At 46.6% G+C, this 21,298-nt stretch overlaps 1 protein-coding gene across 1 annotated transcript in view; it reads right to left on the reverse strand.

Moving 5' to 3' along the window:
- Window positions 1-21,298, reverse strand: part of LOC141116657 (NACHT, LRR and PYD domains-containing protein 3-like) — a 44,398-nt gene that overhangs the window by 14,699 nt on the left and 8,401 nt on the right. Inside the window, exon 3 of the mRNA XM_073609050.1 lies at window positions 6,099-6,164. Within this exon, the coding sequence (XP_073465151.1) occupies window positions 6,099-6,164 (66 nt within the window). The remainder of the gene's footprint in view (window positions 1-6,098; window positions 6,165-21,298) is intronic.

Genomic DNA, 21,298 nt, shown 5'->3' on the forward strand with positions numbered 1-21,298 from the left:
TTTTTATTTTTTGCGCTATAAACAAAAGAGCGACAATTTTGAAAAAAACACAATATCTTTTATTTTTTGCTATAATAAATATCCCACATTTTTTTTCAAAAAAACTAATGTTTTCCTCACTTTCGGCAAATATGTATTCTTCTACATATTTTTGGTAAAAAAAAATTGCAATAAGAGTATATTGACTGGTTTGCGCAAAAGTTATAGCATCTACAAAATAGGGGATAGATTTATGGCATTTTTATTATTATTTTTTTACTAGTAATGGCGGTGATCTGCGATTTTTATTGGGACTGCGATATTGCGGCGGACAAATTGGACACTTTTGACACATTTTTGGGACCATTGACAATTATACAGCAATCAGTGCTATAAAAATGCACTGATTACAGTATAGATGTCACTGGCAGGGAAGGGGTTAACACTAGTGGGTGATCAAGGGGTTAACTGTGCTCCCTCACTGTGTTCTAATTGTAGGGGGATGGGACTGTCTAGGAGGAGAGTGAGAGATAGGTGTTCATACTTGGTATGAACACATGATCTGTCTTTACTTCCCTGAAAGAACTGGGATTTGTGTGTTTACACAAACAGATGCTGGTTCTGGCTCTGTCACGAGCAATCCTGGGTGCCTGGCGGTCATCGCGCCCACCGGGCACTCGCATCGGCTCTGGGCACATGCTGTGGGCATGCCCCTAGTTGCCAAAAGGAAAAGCAACGTAGTCACTGTCGTCTGAGAGCAGAGCTAGCAGTCTGTGTGCTCTCGCTGGTCAAACTGATTTGACATGACTGTTGATAGACGATCTCTACATGACAAAATACCAGGAAAAGAAAAGGAAAAAAAATAAGAAAGCTATAAGACCACAAGTCCCAGCATAGAACAATACAACCATACTGCTGGCACTCGGCACAATGACCGGAGGCCTATAGTAGAGGAGGGGTTTTAGGTTCAGGGAAGACTGTCCATAGGAGGTGTGATGATTTAACACCAAGAATAGGCAGACAGCAAGAGCTTTAACATGAGCCTGGTATTTATTCAACAGCATTCATCTTACAGAACTCTCCACAGTTCCCTGCCCCCAGATCACATGACCAAAACTATTAACGTTTTCCTAACATGCATAAGGAACTAGCATAACAACTGAACTTGAATTATTAACGTAAAGCATACACATCATTACATCTTCCCTCAAGTATGAAGCATTTAATATGAGATAAAGTCCCTCCATATCTTTGGTTTAATAGCTCGACCATAGCAAGATAAAGTAATCGCTGGCTCATCATCTGTAGGATTGGTGTCCAGTTGAGAGTCACTCCCAGGATTATCACATGCTGATATGTTCATGCTGTCCTCGGTATCCTCAGTAGACTCAATTTCCGTGTTTAGGACTTCTGTGCCATCATGGGCTTGTTCTTTATCTCCATTGTCACCCGCTTCCTCTAATGATGTATCTGCAGCAGTGTCTGGACAAAGATGACTCCTGTTTTGTCTCAGTTTCTGTCCACACCTGGTCTCGATTATGTATGATTTTGGTGAATTGGCTTCTTTGACAATTCAAGCATGTTCCCATGTATTCTCAGTGATTTTGTGTTGCACAGCTTGCCCAGCAGAGAGTGGACGAAGGGATTTTGTAGATTTATCAAAATACAGTTTTTGCCTTTTCATGTTTATGATCCTCTGAGCTGTTACTCAATCCTGTGGAATAGACTGAGGCAGCAATTTCTGTGGTGCAATAGGCACTGTGGTCCTCAGTGTTCTACCCATTAGCAGCTGTGCAAGTGAGCATAAACCTTCAACAGGTGTTGCATGATAGTTTAACAGTCCTAGGTACACATCCTGCCCTGATGATTGCACTTTCAGTATAATGGATTTGGCTATGCCAACATACTTCTCTGCTAGACCATTGGCCTGTGGGTGATAGGGGCTTGTGGGTTTGTGTCTGATTCTCCATTCACACAGGAAGCACTGTAACTCAGAACATGAGAATTGTGGCCCATTATCAGACGCAAGTTCTTCACACACTCCATGTCTTGAAAGTATTGTTTTGAAAGCCCATATGACTGTTGATGCTTTTAAATTTCTCAGCTGCACTAGCTCAAAGTATTTGCTGTAGTAATCTACTACTATCAGGCAATGGTTTTCCTCAAAATGAAAAATATCTGTAGCCAGTCTCTGCCATGCCCATGAAGGAGCATTCCACAGTGTAAGAGGTTTCTTTGCATTGTGTTTTTGAAATGTCTGTCAGGTTTCACACTTCTTCACAAGTGTCTCAATGTCAAAGTCCAAATTAGGCCAGTAGACCAACTCCCGCACTCTGCGCTTACACAGAGTGATGCCCAAATGCCAGAAATGCCAGATGCTCATAGGCCAGAATCCCTGTAGTTCAGGACACAGCTTCTTTCGTTTTTCTGGCCAGCCATTGCACATGACCCAAGTTAGTTTTTCTAGGACTTTATCCTGTTTGGTGTCTTGTCTTGTCTTCTCCAGCCGTACATCTGATATTGGAATGTTTGCTAGTACTTTATGTACCTGTTCTTCCAACCCAGGTTCATCCCGTGTTTCATGTCCTTCTAGAAACACCAGGGTATCTGCCCTGAGAATTTCCTTTCCAGGCTTATACTTTACTGTGAGATCATACTGCTGTAATTTCATAACCATTCGCTGCAGACGTGGAGGTGTAGAAGCTAGTGATTTCTGTAGGATGTACTGCAATGGCTTGTGGTCTGTTTCCACAACTACCGGGCAACCATGTATGTACTGGTGAAATTTCTCACATCCATTCACAATAGCCAGCATCTCTTTCTCAATTTGGGCATAATTGGCTTGCATTGTGGTCAATGCTCTTGAAGCATATGCCACAGGATGTCCTTGTTGAGTCAGTACAGCACCTAACCCAAACAGGCATCCACTTGAAGTACAGTGTCACAGTTTACATCATAATATTTCAGTATTGGCCCTGGATGTTTAGTGATCAGTTTTTGTACTTTGTCGAAAGTCTTTTCCACGTTTGCATCCCAACACTAACAGCATCCTTCTGTAGCAGTGCATGTAGCAGTGCTATCTGTTGAGCAAGGCCCTGAGAGAATTTGGATAGATAGTTGAAAATACCTAGTGATGTCTCCAGTTCTTTTCTGGAGGTTGGGGACTTCATGTTAAGAACTGCTGTAATCTTCTTTGGATCAGGCTTCAAGCCCTCTTTGGTTAGTAGGTGTCCAAAATATGTAACTTCTTCTACCCCAATTTGCATTTTGTTTGGATTGAGTGTAAGATTCTTCTCACGACACCGATTAAGCAAAGCAGTAAGGTTTTTGCCATGTTCCATTTGATCCTTTCCATAGACCAGCAAATCATCAACTATTACTTCAACGCCCTGTAGACCAGCGATCAATTTGTGTGATTTCTTTTGAAATATTTCCTGTGCAGATGATATGCCGAAAGGTACCCTTGTGAAGCGCCATCGACCCAAAGGGGAGTTAAAAGTGGTCAAGTAACTGCTGGCTTCATCAGGACACAATTGCCAGTCACCGGAATGGGCGTCTAGTACACTAAATACTGTTGCTCCTACTAGCTTGTGCACTATATCCTCTATGGTGGGGAGTTTGTAGTGTTCTCTCATTATGACTTTATTCAAATCACGTGGTCAATGCATATACAAATTGCACCTGTGTTCTTCTTCTACACCACAACTATAGAACTGAGCCATTCCGATGGTTCTGTGACCTTTTTTACTACTCCCAGCTTGTCCATCCTAATGAGTTCTTGTCTGACTTTATTCACAAGAGTTAAAGGTATTCTCCTTGGGGCATGAATGACAGGCTTTGCACCCTCTTTTATACGTATGCGGCTTACACCCGGGATTCACCCCAGGCCCTTGAATAGATCACAGTACTCACGTTTAATGTCAGATTCTGTCAGACCTCTGTGCCCACCATCCACAGTCATTATGATCTTCACAAGCCCAATCTCTTTACTTGTTCTGAGACCTAGCACAGCTGGGGCTTGTGTTTCTATCACAAACAATTGTAAAACCTTTTCAGATCCCTTGTATGAACATTTTGCATGACAGCGACCCATTACTTTCAGCTTTTCACCACCATATCCCATTAGTTTTGGTAGGTCCTGAGTCTTTAAGGGGGATTCATTACTGAGGTGTTCCAGGTATATGTGGCTTGGCACACAATTTACTTGTGCTCCTGTATCTATTCTGAATGTGGAGTTTTGTTAGCCCCTATCTGTAATGTTACAGTTGCTTCATCTACAGATGGATGTGTTTTTTGTACTACTGCAAGATATATTGGGGTGCAGTCTGAGTCTGACCCTGCATTGTCATCATTGTCCTCTATGGCGTTTATGGTTTGTGAAGACAGTTTACACACCCTGGAAAAATGTCCTCTTTTCTTGCATGTATTGCATAACTGCCCGCTTGTCGGACAGACACTATTTTTATGGTGCATGTTTCCATAATATCCACACGCTTCTTATGTGTTACTTGTCGCAGTGCCATAGGTGTTCTTTATTCCTTTGTGTGTTCTTTCTTGCCCATATCTTCTGCTGTGATGTTCTATAGCATTAATCTGGAGCTGTGTTCCTTCCAGTACCTGCATGTCCTTTCTTGACATTTCATATGCTCTGGCAATTCTTATGGCTTTCTCAAGATTTAAGTCTTCTTCCTGCAGCAGCTTTTCCTGAACTTCTTTAAACTCACTGCCCATCAGAATGCGGTCTTTTATCATATCTCCAGCATCATAGAAAGCACAGTCTTTGGCAAGCAAGCGCAGCTGTGTTACCCATTCATCCACAGACTCACCTCCACACTGCTTCCTCTCATAAAACAGTTTCTTTTGCACTGTGGAGTTTCTCCTTGGGTTGCAGTACGCCTCAAACTTTGCAAACAGTACCTCTGTTTTCTTTTTGTCCTCTGCAGTGATCTCCCCACTTGCTTGCCAGGCTCGGCACACATCATGTCCTTTTTGTCCCACACATATCAGAAAGTGAGCTGCTTTCTGCTCATCAGACCATTTGTCTGCATCTGGTCCTGCAAACACAAGCTCTATCAGCTCCCTCCATTGTGATCAGTTGTCTGATACATTCCCTGATTCCAAATCCAGGGATGGAATGTTCTTTGTGTTGCTGTTTGCTGCCATGATTCTTCTCACCCCACTTCTGGTACCATGTGATGATTTAACACCAAGAATAGGCAGACAGCAAGAGCTTTAACATGAGCCTGGTGTTTATTCAGCAGCATCCATCTTACAGAACTCTCCACAGCTCCCCACCCCCAGATCACATGACCAAAACTGTTAACTGTTTCCTAACATGCATAAGGAACTAGGCATAAACATTGAATTTGAATTATAACATAAAGTATACACATCATTACAGGAGGTGCCAACCTTTTTTTCTTCCTAGTGTTCTACTCCTGTAGGTGTTGCTATAAAACCCTGTTTGGTCATGGATAAAGAAGAGGCTGTGTGTCAATTAACATAATAAATCTTCCTTTATCTTCATAGAATGCAAAAAGGTAAACAATCTTCAGCCTTTAGAACCACTTTATGTGATATTACAAATGAGAACATCTTTGTATGTTTCTGATTATTAAGTGACATCCAAATCTCCTCTATCATTCAGGAACAAATCATCATGATTCCCAGTCCTGTGATCACTATGAAATCTCTGACATGGTGATCATATAGTATTATTCACAAACACATCTGTTGGGTTATGATGTCACAATACCTCACACAGATAGAAGCATTTTGACATATGAAGTTGGCAGGCTACAGTTTTTAAAGGGCAATACAGTAGTCCATTGGTGAGAACACATTTTATAGGTCCATTTCCTGCAATGGGCTTCTGGCATAAAATGGAATTCAATTTAGAGTTCAAGAACTATGAACCTGGTAAAAGAAGACAGACCCCAGATCCAGTATAATCAGTGTACATAGATCATCATTATAATTTCTAAAGATTCAGATAAAGATTCAGATCTAGAAGTCCTCAGTGGAGTAGATGGTACAAAAGAAGTGTAATTATTACAACACCATCTCCGCACCTTACACAAAGTGATTCCTGTGATAGATACACTACAGGTTTTATTTACCTTTCAGCTCCGGAGTCAGGGAATGTCCAAGTTCATCCAGCAGAATCTGATCCGGCAAACCCTCACCTATAGAGAGGAATATAAGATAATGGCTCTGTGTCATGTATGATTGAAGCTGACCTTTCACATACACCAAGCTACACATTACAGCTATGTCCAAGCAGCAGAATATAATGAAACCTATGTTACATGTAACATGTCAGAGTAAAGTTCTCCATATTCTGACCATATATAAATATACAGAAGTGACCTGATTCAGATTGTGTTCTGAATAGGGATGAGCTTCGAGTTTGAGTCAAACTCATGTTCGACTTGAGCATCGGCTGTTCGCCAGTTCGCTGAACAGCGAACAATTTGGGGTGTTCGCGGCAAATTCGAAAGCCACAGAACACCCTTTAAAAGTCTATGGCAGAAATCAAAAGTGCTAATTTTAAAGGCTTATATGCAAGTTATTGTCATAAAAAGTGTTTGGGGACCTGGGTCCTGCCCCAGGGGACATGGATCAATGTAAAAAAAAGTTTTAAAAACTGCCGTTTTTTCAGGAGCAGTGATTTCAATAATGCTTAAAGTGAAACAATAAAAGTGTAATATCCCTTTAAATTTGGTACCTGGGGGTGTCTATAGTATGCCTGTAAAGGGGTGCATGTTTCCAGTGTTTAGAACAGTCTGACAGCAAAATGACATTTCAAAGGAAAAAAAGTCATTTAAAACTACTCGCAGCTATTAATGAATTGCCGGTCCGACAATACACATAAAAGTTCATTGATAAAAACGGCATGGGAATTCCCCACAGGGGAACCCCGAACCAAAATTTAAAAAAAAATGACATGGGGGGTCCCCCTAAATTCCATACTAGGCCCTTCAGGTCTGGTATGGATTTTAAGGGGAACCCCGCGCCAATTTTTTTTTAAAAAATGGCGTGGGGTCTCCCCAAAAATCCATACCAGACCCTTATCTGAGCACGCAACCTGGCAGGCAGCAGGAAAAGAGGGGGGACAAAAGAACGCCCCCCCCAACTGTACCAGGCCACGTGCCCTCAACATTGGGAGGGTGCTTTGGGGTAGCCCACCAAAACACCTTGTCCCCATGTTGATGGGGACAAGGGCCTCATCCCCACAACCCTTGCCCGGTGGTTGTGGGGGTCTGTGGGCAGGGGGCTTATCGGAATCTGGAAGCCCCCTTTAACAAGGGGACCCCCAGATCCCGGCCCTCCCCCCTGTGTGAAATGGTAAGGGGGTACTTGTACCCCTACCATTTCACAAAAAAGTATCAAAAATGTTAAAAATGACGAGACAGTTTTTGACAATTCCTATATTTAAACACTTCTTCTTTCTTCTATCTTCTATCTTCCTTCATCTTCTTCTGGTTCTTCTTCCGATGTTCTCATCCGGCATCTTCCTCCACGGCGCCAGCGTCTTCTTCCCTTCGTCTTCTGGGCTTCTCCGCATCCAGCATGATGGGATGGGAGGCTCCCGCTGTGTGACGCTTCTCCTCTTCTGACGGTTCTTAAATAACAGAGGGCAGGGCCACCCGGTGAACCCGCCCCCCTCTGATGCACGGTGACTTCCCTGTCCGCGCCCCTCTGACATCACGGGGAATGCCACAGGGAAGTCCCTGTGCATCAGAGGGGGCGGGGTCACCGGGTGGCCCCGCCCTCCGTTATTTAGGAACCATCAGAAGAGGAGAAGCGTCACACAGCAGGAGCCTCCCGTCATGCTGGATGAGGAGCAGCCAAGAAGACGAAGGAAAGAAGACGCCGGACGAGAACACCCGACGAGGAAGAACCAGAAAAACCAGAAGAAGAAGATGGAGGAATAAACCGAAGGAAGATAGAAGAAAGAAGATAGAAGAAAGAAGAAGCATTTAAAAAAGGAATTGTCAAAAACTGTCTCTTGTCATTTTAAACATTTTTGACACTTTTTTTGTGATATGGTAGGGGTACCCCCTTAACATTTCACACAGGGGGAGGGCCGGGATCTGGGGGTCCCCTTGTTAAAGGGGGCTTCCAGAGTGTCCGATAAGCCCCCCCGCCCGCAGACCCCCACAACCACCGCGCAAGGGTTGTGGGGATGAGGCCCTTGTCCCCATCAACATGGGGACAAGGTGTTTTGGGGGGCTACCCCAAAGCACCCTCCCAATGTTGAGGGCATGTGGCCTGGTACAGTTCAGGAGGGGGGGCGCTCTCTCGTCCCCCCTCTTTTCCTGCAGCCTGCAAGGTTGCGTGTTCAGATAAGGGTCTGGTATGGATTTTTGGGGAGACCTAATGCCATTTTTTATTTTAATTTTGACGCGGGGTTCCCCTTAAAATCCATACCAGACCTGAAAGGTCTGGTATAGATTTTAAAGGGGGACCCCACGCCATTTTTTTTTTAATTTTTGGCCGGGGCTCCCCTTAATATCCATACCAGACCTGAAGGGCCTGGTATGAAATTTAGGGGGACCCCCACGTAATTTTTTTTTAAAAATTTGGTTCGGGGTTCCCCTGTGGGGAATTCCCGTGCCGTTTTTATCAATGAACTTTTATGTGTATTGTCGGACCGGCAATTCATTAATAATGAATATTACACTTTTATTGTTTCACTTTAAGCATTATTAAAATCACTGCTCCTTAAAAAATGGCCGTTTTTTAAACTTTTTTTGCATTGATCCATGTCCTCTGGGGCAGGACTCAGGTCCCCAAACACTTGTTATGACAATAACTTGCATATAAGCCTTTAAACTTAGCACTTTTGATTATTCATGTTCGTGTCCCATAGACTTTAATGATGTTCAAACAAATTTCTTGCCTGTTCTCATGTTCTGGTGCGAACCGAACAGGGGGGTGTTCGGCTCATCCCTAGTTCTGAATAAGTGTAAGGAATAGAGTTGGAGTGTGATATTGGAGTGGAGAGAGATATAAAAGGGCTCTGTTCATTGCTACTAGCAAGTTAGTGTGCTACAGTGTAGAATGATAATAGTGATAGTTTAGTGTTTCAGGCCGTGTGTACTGCAGTATATTAAGATGAATTAACGCACGTTTACTGCAGTATATTGAGGTGCGTTTGTGTATGTTTACTGCAGTATATTGAAGTGGGTTCGTGTATGTTTACTGCAGTATATTACATTTTTACATACAGTACCCGACCGTGAGAATGTGTTTCCAGCGCGATCCCATCGCGCTGGTTCTCGGCGACAGGGTACTGTACATCTCGCGCTGGCTCGCTCATTGGGAAAGGAAAACTGCGTTTTTTTCTTTCCCGATGAGCGACAAGCATTGCTGACAGGTGTCTGGTATGAATCATGAGGGGGGACGCTGCACCAAATTTTAAATAAAAAAGCGGCATGGGTTCCCCTCCAGGGGCATACCAGGCCCTCAGGTCTTGCATGGATTTTAAGGGGAACCCCCTACGCCGAAAAAACAGCGTGGGGGTCCCAAAATCTATACCAGATCCTTATCCGAGCACGCAGCCCGGCCGGTCAGGAAAGGGGGTGGGGACAAGTGAGAGCCCCCCCTTCTGAACCGTACCAGGCCGCTTGCCCTCAACATGGGGGGTGGTTGCTTTGGGGCAGAGGGGCGCCCTGCAGCCCCCCCACCCCAAAGCACCTTGTCCCCATGTTGATGAGGACAAGGGCCTCTTCTCGACAACCCTGGTCGTTGGTTGTCGGGGTCTGCAGGTGGAGGGCTTATCGGAATCCAGGAGCCCCCTTTAATAAGGGGGCCCCCAGATCCTGGCCCCCACCCTATGTGAATGAGTATGGGGTATATCGTATCCCTACCCATTCACCAGGGGGAAAAATTGTCAATAAAAAAACACACTAGACAGGTTTTTAAAGTAATTTATTAGGCAGCTCCGGGGGTCTTCTTCCGACTTCTCCACTCTCTTCTCCAGGTGTCCGGCTCTTCTCCCGCTCTCCGGCCTCTTCTCCCGGTGTCCGGTTCTTCTCCCGCTCTTTGGTTCTTCTGCTAGGCTCCTCCGCTATCTTCTGCTCTTTTGCCACTCTTTTACTAGCGGTGGCCCGGTCTTCTCAGTTGTCTTGTTCCCTCTTCTCTTCTTCCAATGTTGACACAATGCTCTCTCCCGCTGTAATGCTGTGTGTGATGTGCGCAATGACTTATATAGGCATGGGGCGTGGTCACCGGGTGATGTCACCCGGTGACCCCACCCCCTTGTGACGTCACAGTCCCAAGGCATGATGGGACTGTGTCGTCATAAGGGGTGGGGTCACCGGGTGAGATCACCCAGTGACCACGCCCCATGCCTATGTAAGTCTTTGCGCACCTCGCACACAGCATTACAGCGGGAGACAGCGTCATGTCAATATTGAAAGAAGAGAGAACAAGATGATGGAGAAGACCGGGCCACCACTAGCAAAAGAGCAGCAAAAGAGCGGCAAAAGAGCAGAAGATAGTGGAGGAGCCCGGAAGAAGAACCGGAGAGCGGAAGAAGAACTGGACACCGGGAGAAGAGAGTGGAGAAGTCGGAAGAAGACCCCTGAAGTCAGAAGAAGACCCCCGGAGCTGCCTAATAATTACTTTAAAAACTGTCTAGTGTGTTTTTTTATTGACACTTTTTCTCCCAGGTGAATGGGTAGGGGTACGATGTACCCCATACTCATTCACATAGGGTGGGGGGCCGGGATCTTATTAAAGGGGCTCCCAGATTCCGATAAGCCCTCTGCCCGCAGACCCCGACAACCAACGACATGGGTTGTCGGGAAGAGGCCCTTGTCCCCATCAATATGGGGACAAGGTGCTTTGTGGTGGGGGGGCTGCAGGGCACCCCTGCCCCAAAGCGCCCACCCCCCATGTTGAGGGCATGTGGCCTGGTGTGGCTCAGGAGGAGCGGGGGCGCTCGCTCGTCCCCACCCCTTTCCTGACCGGCCGGGCTGCGTGCTCGGATAAGGTTCTGGTATGGATTTTGGGGGACCCCCATGCCGTTTTTTCGGCGTAGGGGGTTCCCCTTAAAATCCATACCAGACCTAAAGGTCTGGTATGCCCCTGGAGGGGAACCCATCCCATTTTTTTTTTAATTTGGCGCGGCGTCCCCCCTTATGATTCATACCAGACACCTGTCAGCAATGCTTGTCGCTCAGCGGGAAAGGAAAAACCCAGTTTTCCTTTCCTGATGAGCGAGCCAGCTCGGCACCAACTCAGGTGATGGGGCTCGCAGGTGTCAAATCTTGTCGATAACAGTGGTGAGATTGACACAATATCGCAGTCACCTACTGTAGTTAGTCAGGTTGAAAAAAGACACAAGTCCATCCAGTTCAACCAAAAAAAACATACAATCCCATATACACAATCCTATACCCACAGTTGATGAAGAGGAAGGCAAAAAAAAAAACAGGAAAGCATGATCCAATTTTGTTCCAGCAGGGGAAAAAATTCCTTCCTGATCCCTTGAGAGGCAATCAGATTTTCCCTGGATCAACTTTACTTATAAATGTTATTACCCAGATATAGGGATGAGCTTCGTGTTCGAGTCGAACATGGGTTCGTCTCGAACATCGGCTGTTCGGTCGTTCGCCGAATTGCGAACGATATGGGCCGTTCGCGCCAAATTCGTGTGGCGCGTCACGGCCCATAATTCACTGCGGCATCGCAGTGCATTGCTGGCTGATGATTGGCCAAGCATGCACTATGACCCGCATGCTTGGCCAATCACAGCGCCGCCTGAACAGAGAGCTGTAATTGGCCAAAGCCAAGGAGGCTTTGGCCAATTATGGCTCAGGGGATTTAGTACACGCCCCACACTATATAAGGCCGCCTGCACAGCGGCCCTGTGTAGTGTGTGTTCCGGCGTTCATTGAGAGAGAGAGAGAGACAGACAGTGACATTTGATTTGAGTTAGATAGATTAGGCAGAACAGTCAGTCAGTTAGCTGCACTTACAGTGTATTGTGTATATATATGCATCCCAGGTGTTGCATATATATATATATATATACACTGTATTCAGTTTAGCTAGATCCGTTCCTGTTATCTTCCTACTGACAGGCAGGCTTGTCTTGTTACAGTATTTACAGCTACCTGAAGAAAATTACTGGTGTTCTTTTGATCCTATTAGTACCACAGTCAGGCAGCTAGACTATTTACAGTTAGTGCAGTGCGTCCTGCTCACAGTGTTCAGCTAGATCCGTTCCTGTTATCTTCTTACTGACAGGCAGGCTTGTCTTGTTACAGTAAATACAGCTACCTGAAGAAAATTGCTGGTGTTCTTTTGATCCTATTAGTACCACAGTCAGGCAGCTAGACTATTTACAGTTAGTGCAGTGTGTCCTGCTCACAGTGTTCAGCTAAACCTACAAGTTAGTGGGGTGCATCCTGCTCACAGTGTTCAGCAAAACCTACAAGTTAGTGGGGTGCGTCCTGCTCACAGTGTTCAGCTAAACCTACAAGTTAGTGGGGTGTGTCCTGCTCACAGTGTTCAGCTAAACCTACAAGTTAGTGGGGTGCGTCCTGCTCATAGTGTTCAGCTAAACCTACAAGTTAGTGGGGTGCGTCCTGCTCACAGTGTTCAGCTAGATCCGTTCCTGTTATCTTCTTACTGACAGGCAGGCTTGTCTTGTTACAGTATATACAGCTACCTGAAGAAAATTGCTGGTGTTCTATTGATCCTATTAGTACCACGGTCAGGCAGCTAGACTATTTAAAGTTAGTGCAGTGCGTCCTGCTCACAGTGTTCAGCTAGATCCGTTCCTGTTATCTTCTTACTGACAGGCAGGCTTGTCTTGTTACAGTATATACAGCTACCTGAAGAAAATTACTGGTGTTCTTTTGATCCTATTAGTACCACAGTCAGGCAGCTAGACTATTTACAGTTAGTGCAGTGTGTCCTGCTCACAGTGTTCAGCTAAACCTACAAGTTAGTGGGGTGCGTCCTGCTCACAGTGTTCAGCTAAACCTACAAGTTAGTGGGGTGCGTCCTGCTCACAGTGTTCAGCTAAACCTACAAGTTAGTGGGGTGCATCCCGCTCACAGTGTTCAGCTAAACCTACAAGTTAGTGGGGTGCGTCCTGCTCACAGTGTTCATCTAGATCCATTCCTGTTATCTTCTTACTGACAGGCAGGCTTGTCTTGTTACAGTATATACAGCTACCTGAAGAAAATTACTGGTGTTCTATTGATCCTATTAGTACCACAGTCAGGCAGCTAGACTATTTACAGTTAGTGCAGTGCGTCCTGCTCACAGTGTTCAGCTAGATCCGTTCCTGTTATCTTCTTACTGACAGGCAGGCTTGTCTTGTTACAGTATATACAGCTACCTGAAGAAAATTACTGGTGTTCTTTTGATCCTATTAGTACCACAGTCAGGCAGCTAGACTATTTACAGTTAGTGCAGTGTGTCCTGCTCACAGTGTTCAGCTAAACCTACAAGTTAGTGGGGTGCGTCCTGCTCACAGTGTTCAGCTAAACCTACAAGTTAGTGGGGTGCGTCCTGCTCACAGTGTTCAGCTAAACCTACAAGTTAGTGGGGTGCATCCTGCTCACAGTGTTCAGCTAAACCTACAAGTTAGTGGGGTGCGTCCTGCTCACAGTGTTCATCTAGATCCATTCCTGTTATCTTCTTACTGACAGGCAGGCTTGTCTTGTTACAGTATATACAGCTACCTGAAGAAAATTACTGATGTTCTTTTGATCCTATTAGTACCACAGTCAGGCAGCTAGACTATTTACAGTTAGTGCAGTGCGTCCTGCTCACAGTGTTCTGCTAAACCTACAAGTTAGTGGGGTGCGTCCTGCTCACAGTGTTCAGCTAAACCTACAAGTTAGTGGGGTGCGTCCACCTCACAGTGTTTAGCTAAAGCTACCTGTAGAAGGTTGGTGGTGTTCTCATACTACAGGCAGGCAGTTGATTTTGCTAGCTGCAGTATCAGTATATATATATATATATATATATATATATATATATATATATATCCCAGCTTAGTGCAGCTACAGGCCATTAGTATGTCTGGAAGGCCAAGAAGGAGAGGCAGACAGTCACAAGCCAATAAGAGAGGGCAAGCAGGCTCTGTGTCTAGTGCTGGTCGTGGAGACGGTGCATCCTCATCAGCACGTGGCCGTGGGACACGCTTGGCCTTTTTTCGGCAGCTGGCCGTGTTGAGCCGCAACATGCGGAAGACTTGGTCGACTGGATGGCCAAGCCGTCCTCATCCTCCTCATCCTCTCTCACCCATGCCCAGGGTACTTTGTCTGGCAAAGCAGCGGCCTCTTCCCTCAGCTCAATGTCATCAGTGACTCCTTCCCTAGCCCCACCATGTCCTCCTGAGGAGTCCCTCAAACTGTTTGACCACAGTGTTGGGTACATGCTCCAGGAGGATGCCCAGCGTTTGGAAGGCTCTGATGATGATACTGAGCTCGATGAAGGCAGTAAAATGAGCACGGACAGAGGGGGTGCCCAAGAAGGACAGAAATCTGGCAGTCATGCTCCCCCTGCTGCAGCATACTGCCAGGTTTGCTCCAGTGATGAGGAGGGAGGGGATGATGAGGTCACTGACTCAATGTGGGTGCCTGATAGGAGAGAGGAGGAGGAGGAGGAGGAGGAGGAGGCGGCACATCACCAACGAGGCAGGAAGCCCTCCAGGGGCCAGCCTAAGGGCAGCACATTGACTGCATCACACCCCAAAGCTCCACATGTGCAGGGCGCTGCAGTCTCTGCGCGTTGTTCAAAAAGTTCTTTGGTGTGGGCCTTTTTTGAGACGAGTGCATCAGATCGCACCGCTGCTATTTGCAACATATGTCTCAAGCGTATCTCGCGTAGCCAAAACATCTCCCGCTTGGGTACCACATGCTTGACTAGACATATGTTGACCTGCCATGCAGTTTGTTGGCAAGCCTATCTAAAAGACCCACACCAAAGAACAAAGAGGACCTCTCCTTGCTCCTCATCAGCTGAGATCTCCAACCCCACTATACCTTCAGTCCTCTCTGAGACCTGCACTGAGAGGAATGAAGGTGCAGAATTAGGTGTGTCACAGCCAAGTACTTGTGGGTAATCTGCTTTTGGTACACCAACGTCAGATTGTACCAGGCAAATTTCCCTGCCCCAGCTGCTGCACCGCCAAAAGAAGTTTGCTCCCAGCCATCCACATGCCCAGCGGTTGAATGCTAGCTTGGCAAAATTGCTAGCACTTCAACGCTGCCTTTTCAGTTGGTAGACTCTGCCCCCTTCCGTGAGTTTGTGGAATGTGCAGTTCCTCAGTAGCAGGTACCCAAAGGCCACTTTTTCTCACGGAAGGCGATTCCGGCTCTCTACCGGCATGTGGAAGGCAATGCCCATGCCTCGCTGGACAGGATGGTCAGCGGTAAGGTGCATATTACCGCTGACTCATCGTCCAGCAGGCATGGACAGGGACGTTACCTAAGTTTCACGGCGCATTAGGTGACTCTGCTGGCAGCTGGAAAGGATGCAGGACAAGGTGCAGTAGTGTTGGAGGTTGTTCCGCCACCACGCCTCCAAAATGCTAATGATTGTGACACACCTCTCTCCTCCACCCCCTCCTCTTCTTCTTCCTCCATGGCCTCTTCCTGTGCTGTGTCCTCGGAACCAGCGGTGCTCCGTAGCCGTTCAAGGGGCTACGCAAGTACGCAGGCCAAAAGATGCCATGCGGTGCTTGAGCTGGTTTGCTTAGGGGACAGGAGCCACACTGGGGCAGAGGTTCTGTCAGCTCTGCAGGGGCAGGTTCAGAGGTGGTTGACGCCACGCCATCTTAAGGCAGGAATGGTGGTTTGCGACAATGGCACCAACCTCCTCTCTGCCTTCCGACAGGGACAAATGACCCATGTGCCCTGTTTGGCTCACGTCCTTAACTTGGTGGTGCAGCAGTTCTTGGGCAGGTACCCGGGCTTACAGGATGTCCTGAGGCAGGCCAGGAAAGTCTGTGTGCATTTCCGCCGGTCATATAATGCCAGTGCTCGGCTGACGGACCTCCAAAAGGAGTTTAACCTGCCCAAGAACCGCCTAATCTGTGACATGCCCACCAGGTGGAACTCAACGTTGGCCATGCTACAGCGGCTGCACACGCAGCAGAGGGTCATCAATGAGTACCTGTGCGACTATGGCACCAGGACAGGGTCAGGGGAGCTTGTTTTTTTTTCCCCACGCCAGTGGGCTATGATCAGGGATGCATGCACTGTCCTGTCACCATTTGAGGAGGCCACGAGGATGGTGAGCAGTGACAGTGCATGCATCAGTGACACTGTCCCCCTTGTCCACCTGTTGGAGCACACACTGAGTGGAATAATGAACAGGGCACTTGAGGCAGAACAGAGGCAGGAAGAGGAGGACTTCCTTAGCTCTCAAGGCCCCCTTTATCCAGACAGTGTTCCTGCGTGCCCGCCGATCACACAGGAAGAGGACGAGGAGGAGGAAGAGGAAGATTGGGTCAGTATGGAGGTGGAGCCTGGCACTCAGCATCAGCAGCAGTCTTTAAGGGATCAGTCCCAAGAAACACATGGACTTGTACGTGGCTGGGAGGAGGTGGCTGCGGACCATGTCGTCCTTAGTGACCCAATTCTTGATCTAATATTTCACAGCAGGGCCCATTTCTGCACCCACCAAGAGCGAGTGAGGACTTACAGTGTTGTGGCACCAGCAACATTTTACTTAAAGGAGAAAACCCATAGGAATTAGAAAATTCCTTAGGAATCTCCACTTACCATATCCAGCTGCAGGGTTCTGTGGTAAACTAGACAGACCCAATCTTCACCACTCACGTGGGCTCCGTTTACAAAACCTTCAGGGACCGGGTCCCTTTTCATCGAGGGATCCACACCCCTGGACCCATACAGCACCCCGCCAGGAAATATTGCTATAAAAAACAAGCACTAGATCCTTGGGTCCAGCTCTCTAAAAAGAGAAGTGTTACAGGCAAAACCTTGTTTCTTCCGCCACGAGGCCCGGGTACCATTCAATTAGGCCTGAAAAGACACTTTGAATGGATCCAGTTGCATGGCTTGCACCAGCAAAGATTTCTCCAGCGGAGCTCAGCACAGCACATCTTTACTTGTGATCAACACCTTAGACACTGGCAAAAAAACTGAGGTATCCCCTGTAAGGGGAGGGGTTATATAGGGAGTTGAACTTCCTGTTTAGGGTGTGCCAGGGTCCATCACCTAAAGGTGGTCTATAACCCATACAGTAATTATGTAATAGTAATTAATGGCTCTGTGTCCCATGATGTACGATAAAGAAATCCTATTTCCTCTAGACAAAAAGAGTGTCCCCTTGTCCTTTGTGCTGACCTTCAAGTGAATAACTCACCACCAAGTTCACTATATGGACCACTTATGTATTTATACATGTTGATCATTCCCCCCTTAATCCCCTCCCCTAAAGAGAGAATAAATTCAGTTCCTCCAATCCTTCCTCATAGATGAGCTCCTCCATGCCTCTTATCAGTTTGGTTGCCCTTCTCTGCACTTTCTCCAGTTCCCCAATATCCTTTTTGAGTACTGGTGCCCAAAACTGAACTGCATATTCCAGATGAGGCCTTACTAATGATTTGTACAGGGGCAAAATGATATCTCTCTCTCTGGGGTCCATACCTCTCTTAATACAAGAAAGGACTTTGCTTACTTCGGAAACTGCAGCTTGGCATTGCATGCTATTATTAAGCTTATGATCTACCAAAACCCCCAGATCCTTCTCCACCATTGATTCCCCCAGTTTTACTCCCCTAGTATGTATGATGCATGCATATTCTTAGCCCCCAAGTGCAGAACCTTATATTTATCAGTAGGGATGAGCCGAACACCCTCCTGTTCGGTTCGCACCAGAACATGCAAACAGGAAAAAACTCTGTTCGAACATGCGAACACGAACATGAATAATCAAAAGTGCTAATTTTAAAGGCTTATATGCAAGGTATTGTAATAAAAAGTGTTTGGGGATTTGGGTCCTGCCCCAGGGGACATGGATCAATGCAAAAAAAAGTTTTAAAAACGGCCGTTTTTTCAGGAGCAGTGATTTTAATAATGCTTAAAGTCAAACAATAAAAGTATAATATCCCTTTAAATTTCATAGCTGGGGGGTGTCTATAGTATGCCTGTAAAGGGGCGCATGTTTCCCGTGTTTAGAACAGTCTGACAGCAAAATGACATTTTAAAGGAAAAAAGTAATTTAAAACTACTCGCGGCTATTGCATTGCCGGTCCGACAATACACATAGAAGTTCATTGATAAAAACGGCATGGGAATTCCCCACAGGGGAACCCCGAACCAAAATTTGAAAAAAAAATGACGTGGGGGTCCCCCTAAATTCTATACCAGGCCCTTCAGGTCTGGTATGGATATTAAGGGGAACCCCCAGCCAAAATTTAAAAAAAAAGAAGGCGTGGGGTCCCCCAAAAATCCATACCAGACCCTTATCCGAGCACGCAACCTGGCAGGCCACAGGAAAAGAGGGGGGGACGAGAGAGCGCGCCCCCCCTCCTGAACCGTACCAGGCCACATGCTCTCAACATTGGGAGGGTGCTTTGGGGTTGCCCCCCAAAACACCTTGTCCCCATGTTGATGAGGACAAGGGCCTTATCCCCACAACCCTGGCCGGTGGTTGTGAGGGTCTGGGGGCGGGGGGCTTATCGGAATCTGGAATCCCCCTTTAACAAGGAGACCCCCAGATCCCGCCCCCCCCTGTGTGAAATGGTAAGGGGGTACTTACCCCTACCATTTCACTAAAAAACTGTCAAAAATGTTAAAAATGACAAGAGACAGTTTTTGACAATTCCTTTATTTAAATGCTTCTTCTTTCTTCTATCTTCCTTCATCTTCTTCTTCTGGCTCTTTTGGTTCTTCCTCCAGTTTTCTCGTCCAGCATCTCCTCCGCGGCATCTTCTATCTTCTCCTCGGGCCGCTCCGCACCCATGGCATTGGGGGGAAGCTCCCGCTCTTCTCTTCATCTCTTCTTCATCTTCTTTTCTTCTTCATCTTCTTCTCTTCTTCATCTTCTCCGGGCCGCTCTGCACCCATGCTGGCATGGAGGGAGGCTCCCGCTGTGTGACGCGTCTCCTCTTCTGACGGTTCTTAAATAATGGGGGGCGGGGCCACTTGGTGACCCCGCCCCCTCTGACGCACAGTGACTCGACGGGACTTCCCTGTGACATCACGGGAAATGCCACAGGGAAGTCCTGTCATGTCCCATGCGTCAGAGGGGGGCAGGGTCACCTGGTGGCCCCGCCCCCCATTATTTAAGAACCGTCAGAAGAGGAGATGCGTCACACAGCGGGAGCCTCCCCCCATGCCAGCATGGGTGCGGAGCGGCCCAGAGAAGAAGATGAAGAAGAGAAGAAGAGAAGAAGATAAAGAAGAGATGAGGAGAAGAGCGGGAGCCTCTCCCCATGCCATGGGTGCGGAGCGGCCCGAGGAGAAGAAGATAGAAGACGCCACGGAGGAGATGCTGGACGAGAACACCGGAGGAAGAACCAGAAGAGCCAGAAGAAGAAGATGAAGGAAGATAGAAGAAAGAAGAAGCATTTAAATAAAGGAATTGTCAAAAACTGTCTCTTGTCATTTTTAACATTTTTGACAGTTTTTTAGTGAAATAGTAGCCCTTACCATTTCACACGGGGGCCGGGATCTGGGGGTCCCCTTGTTAAAGGGGGCTTCCAGATTCCGATAAGCCCCCCATCCGCAGACCCCCACAACCACCGGCCAGGGTTGTGGGGATAAGGCCCTTGCCCTCATCAACATGGGGACAAGGTGTTTTGTGGGGGTACCCCAAAGCACCCTCCCAATGTTAAGGGCATGTGGCCTGGTACGATTCAGGAGGGGGGCGCTCTATCATCCCCCCCTCTTTTCCTGTGGCCTGCCAGGTTGCGTGCTCAGATAAGAGTCTGGTATGGATTTTTGGGTGACCCCATGCCGTTTTTTTTTTTAATTTTGGCACGGGGTTCCCCTTAAAATCCATACCAGACCTGAAGGGTCTGGTATGGAATTTAGGGGGACCCCACGTTATTTTTTTAAAAAATTTTGTCCGGGGTTCCACTTAATATCCATAACAGACCTGAAGGGCCTGGTATGGAATTTAGGGGGACCCCCACATCATTTTTTTTAAATTTTGGTTCGGGGTTCCCCTGTGGGGAATTCCCATGCCGTTTTTATCAATGAACTTCTATGTGTATTGTCAGACCGGCAATGCAAAAGCCGCGAGTAGTTTTAAATGACTTTTTTCCTTTGAAATGTAATTTTGCTGTCAGACTGTTCTAAACATGGGAAACATGCGCCCCTTTACAGGCATACTATAGACACCCCCCCAGGTACGAAATTTAAAGGGATATTACACTTTTATTGTTTGACTTTAAGCATTATTAAAATCACTGCTCCTGAAAAAACGGCCATTTTTAAAACTTTTTTCGCATTGATCCATGTCCCCTGGGGCAGGATCCAGGTCCCCAAACACTTTTTATGACAATAACTTGCAAATAAGCCGTTAAAATTAGCACTTTTGATTTCTCCCATAGACTTTTAAAGGGTGTTCCGCGGCATTCGAATTTGCCGGGAACACCCCAAATTGTTCGCTGTTTGGCGAACTTGCGAACAGCCGATGTTCGAGTCGAACATGAGTTCGACTCAAACTCGAAGCTCATCCCTATTTATCAGCATTAATCCTCATTTGCCACATAGTCACCCAATTAGACAGAGCATTGAGGTCAGCTTGTAAATTGGAGACATCCTGTAAGGACGTTTTTTTACTGCAAAGCTTGGTGTCATCTGCAAAGACAGAAATTGTACTTTTATTCACAGACCCTATATTATTTAAAGATATTAAAAAGTAAGGGTCCCAAGCTGATCCTTAGACGGTGGAAGGCGGTTGATCATCCAACGTTGAAGGAATGGATTGCTCAGATGGGAGACACCATACGGTTAGAGAAATACATCTTTCAACATAAGGGACGCCTGGGACAGTTCGACAAACTTTGGACACATTGGCTGGATACCCCGGGCCTCTCCACTGTAGATCTCATACTGGATAGACTGTTGAATTAAACAGTATTGTCGGATGGATGGGGTGCCCTTGGAGGGGGTGAACACCCCTGCTTAGTAGAGTCCAGGATATTAAGATGATGTGCATAGCATTTACATCAGGAGAGGAAATGTCTGAATTACACAATGTGAGGTGGAATTTGCAATCTTTGTAATTGGAATTGGAATTTATGACAGACACTGATGTTTAATTGTGAGCTGTAAAGTTTTTCTTTGATTTGTTTTCTAATAAACTT

The sequence above is a fragment of the Aquarana catesbeiana genome, linkage group LG13 (genome assembly GCF_042186555.1).
Source record: "Aquarana catesbeiana isolate 2022-GZ linkage group LG13, ASM4218655v1, whole genome shotgun sequence".
NCBI classification, from domain to species: domain Eukaryota; kingdom Metazoa; phylum Chordata; class Amphibia; order Anura; family Ranidae; genus Aquarana; species Aquarana catesbeiana.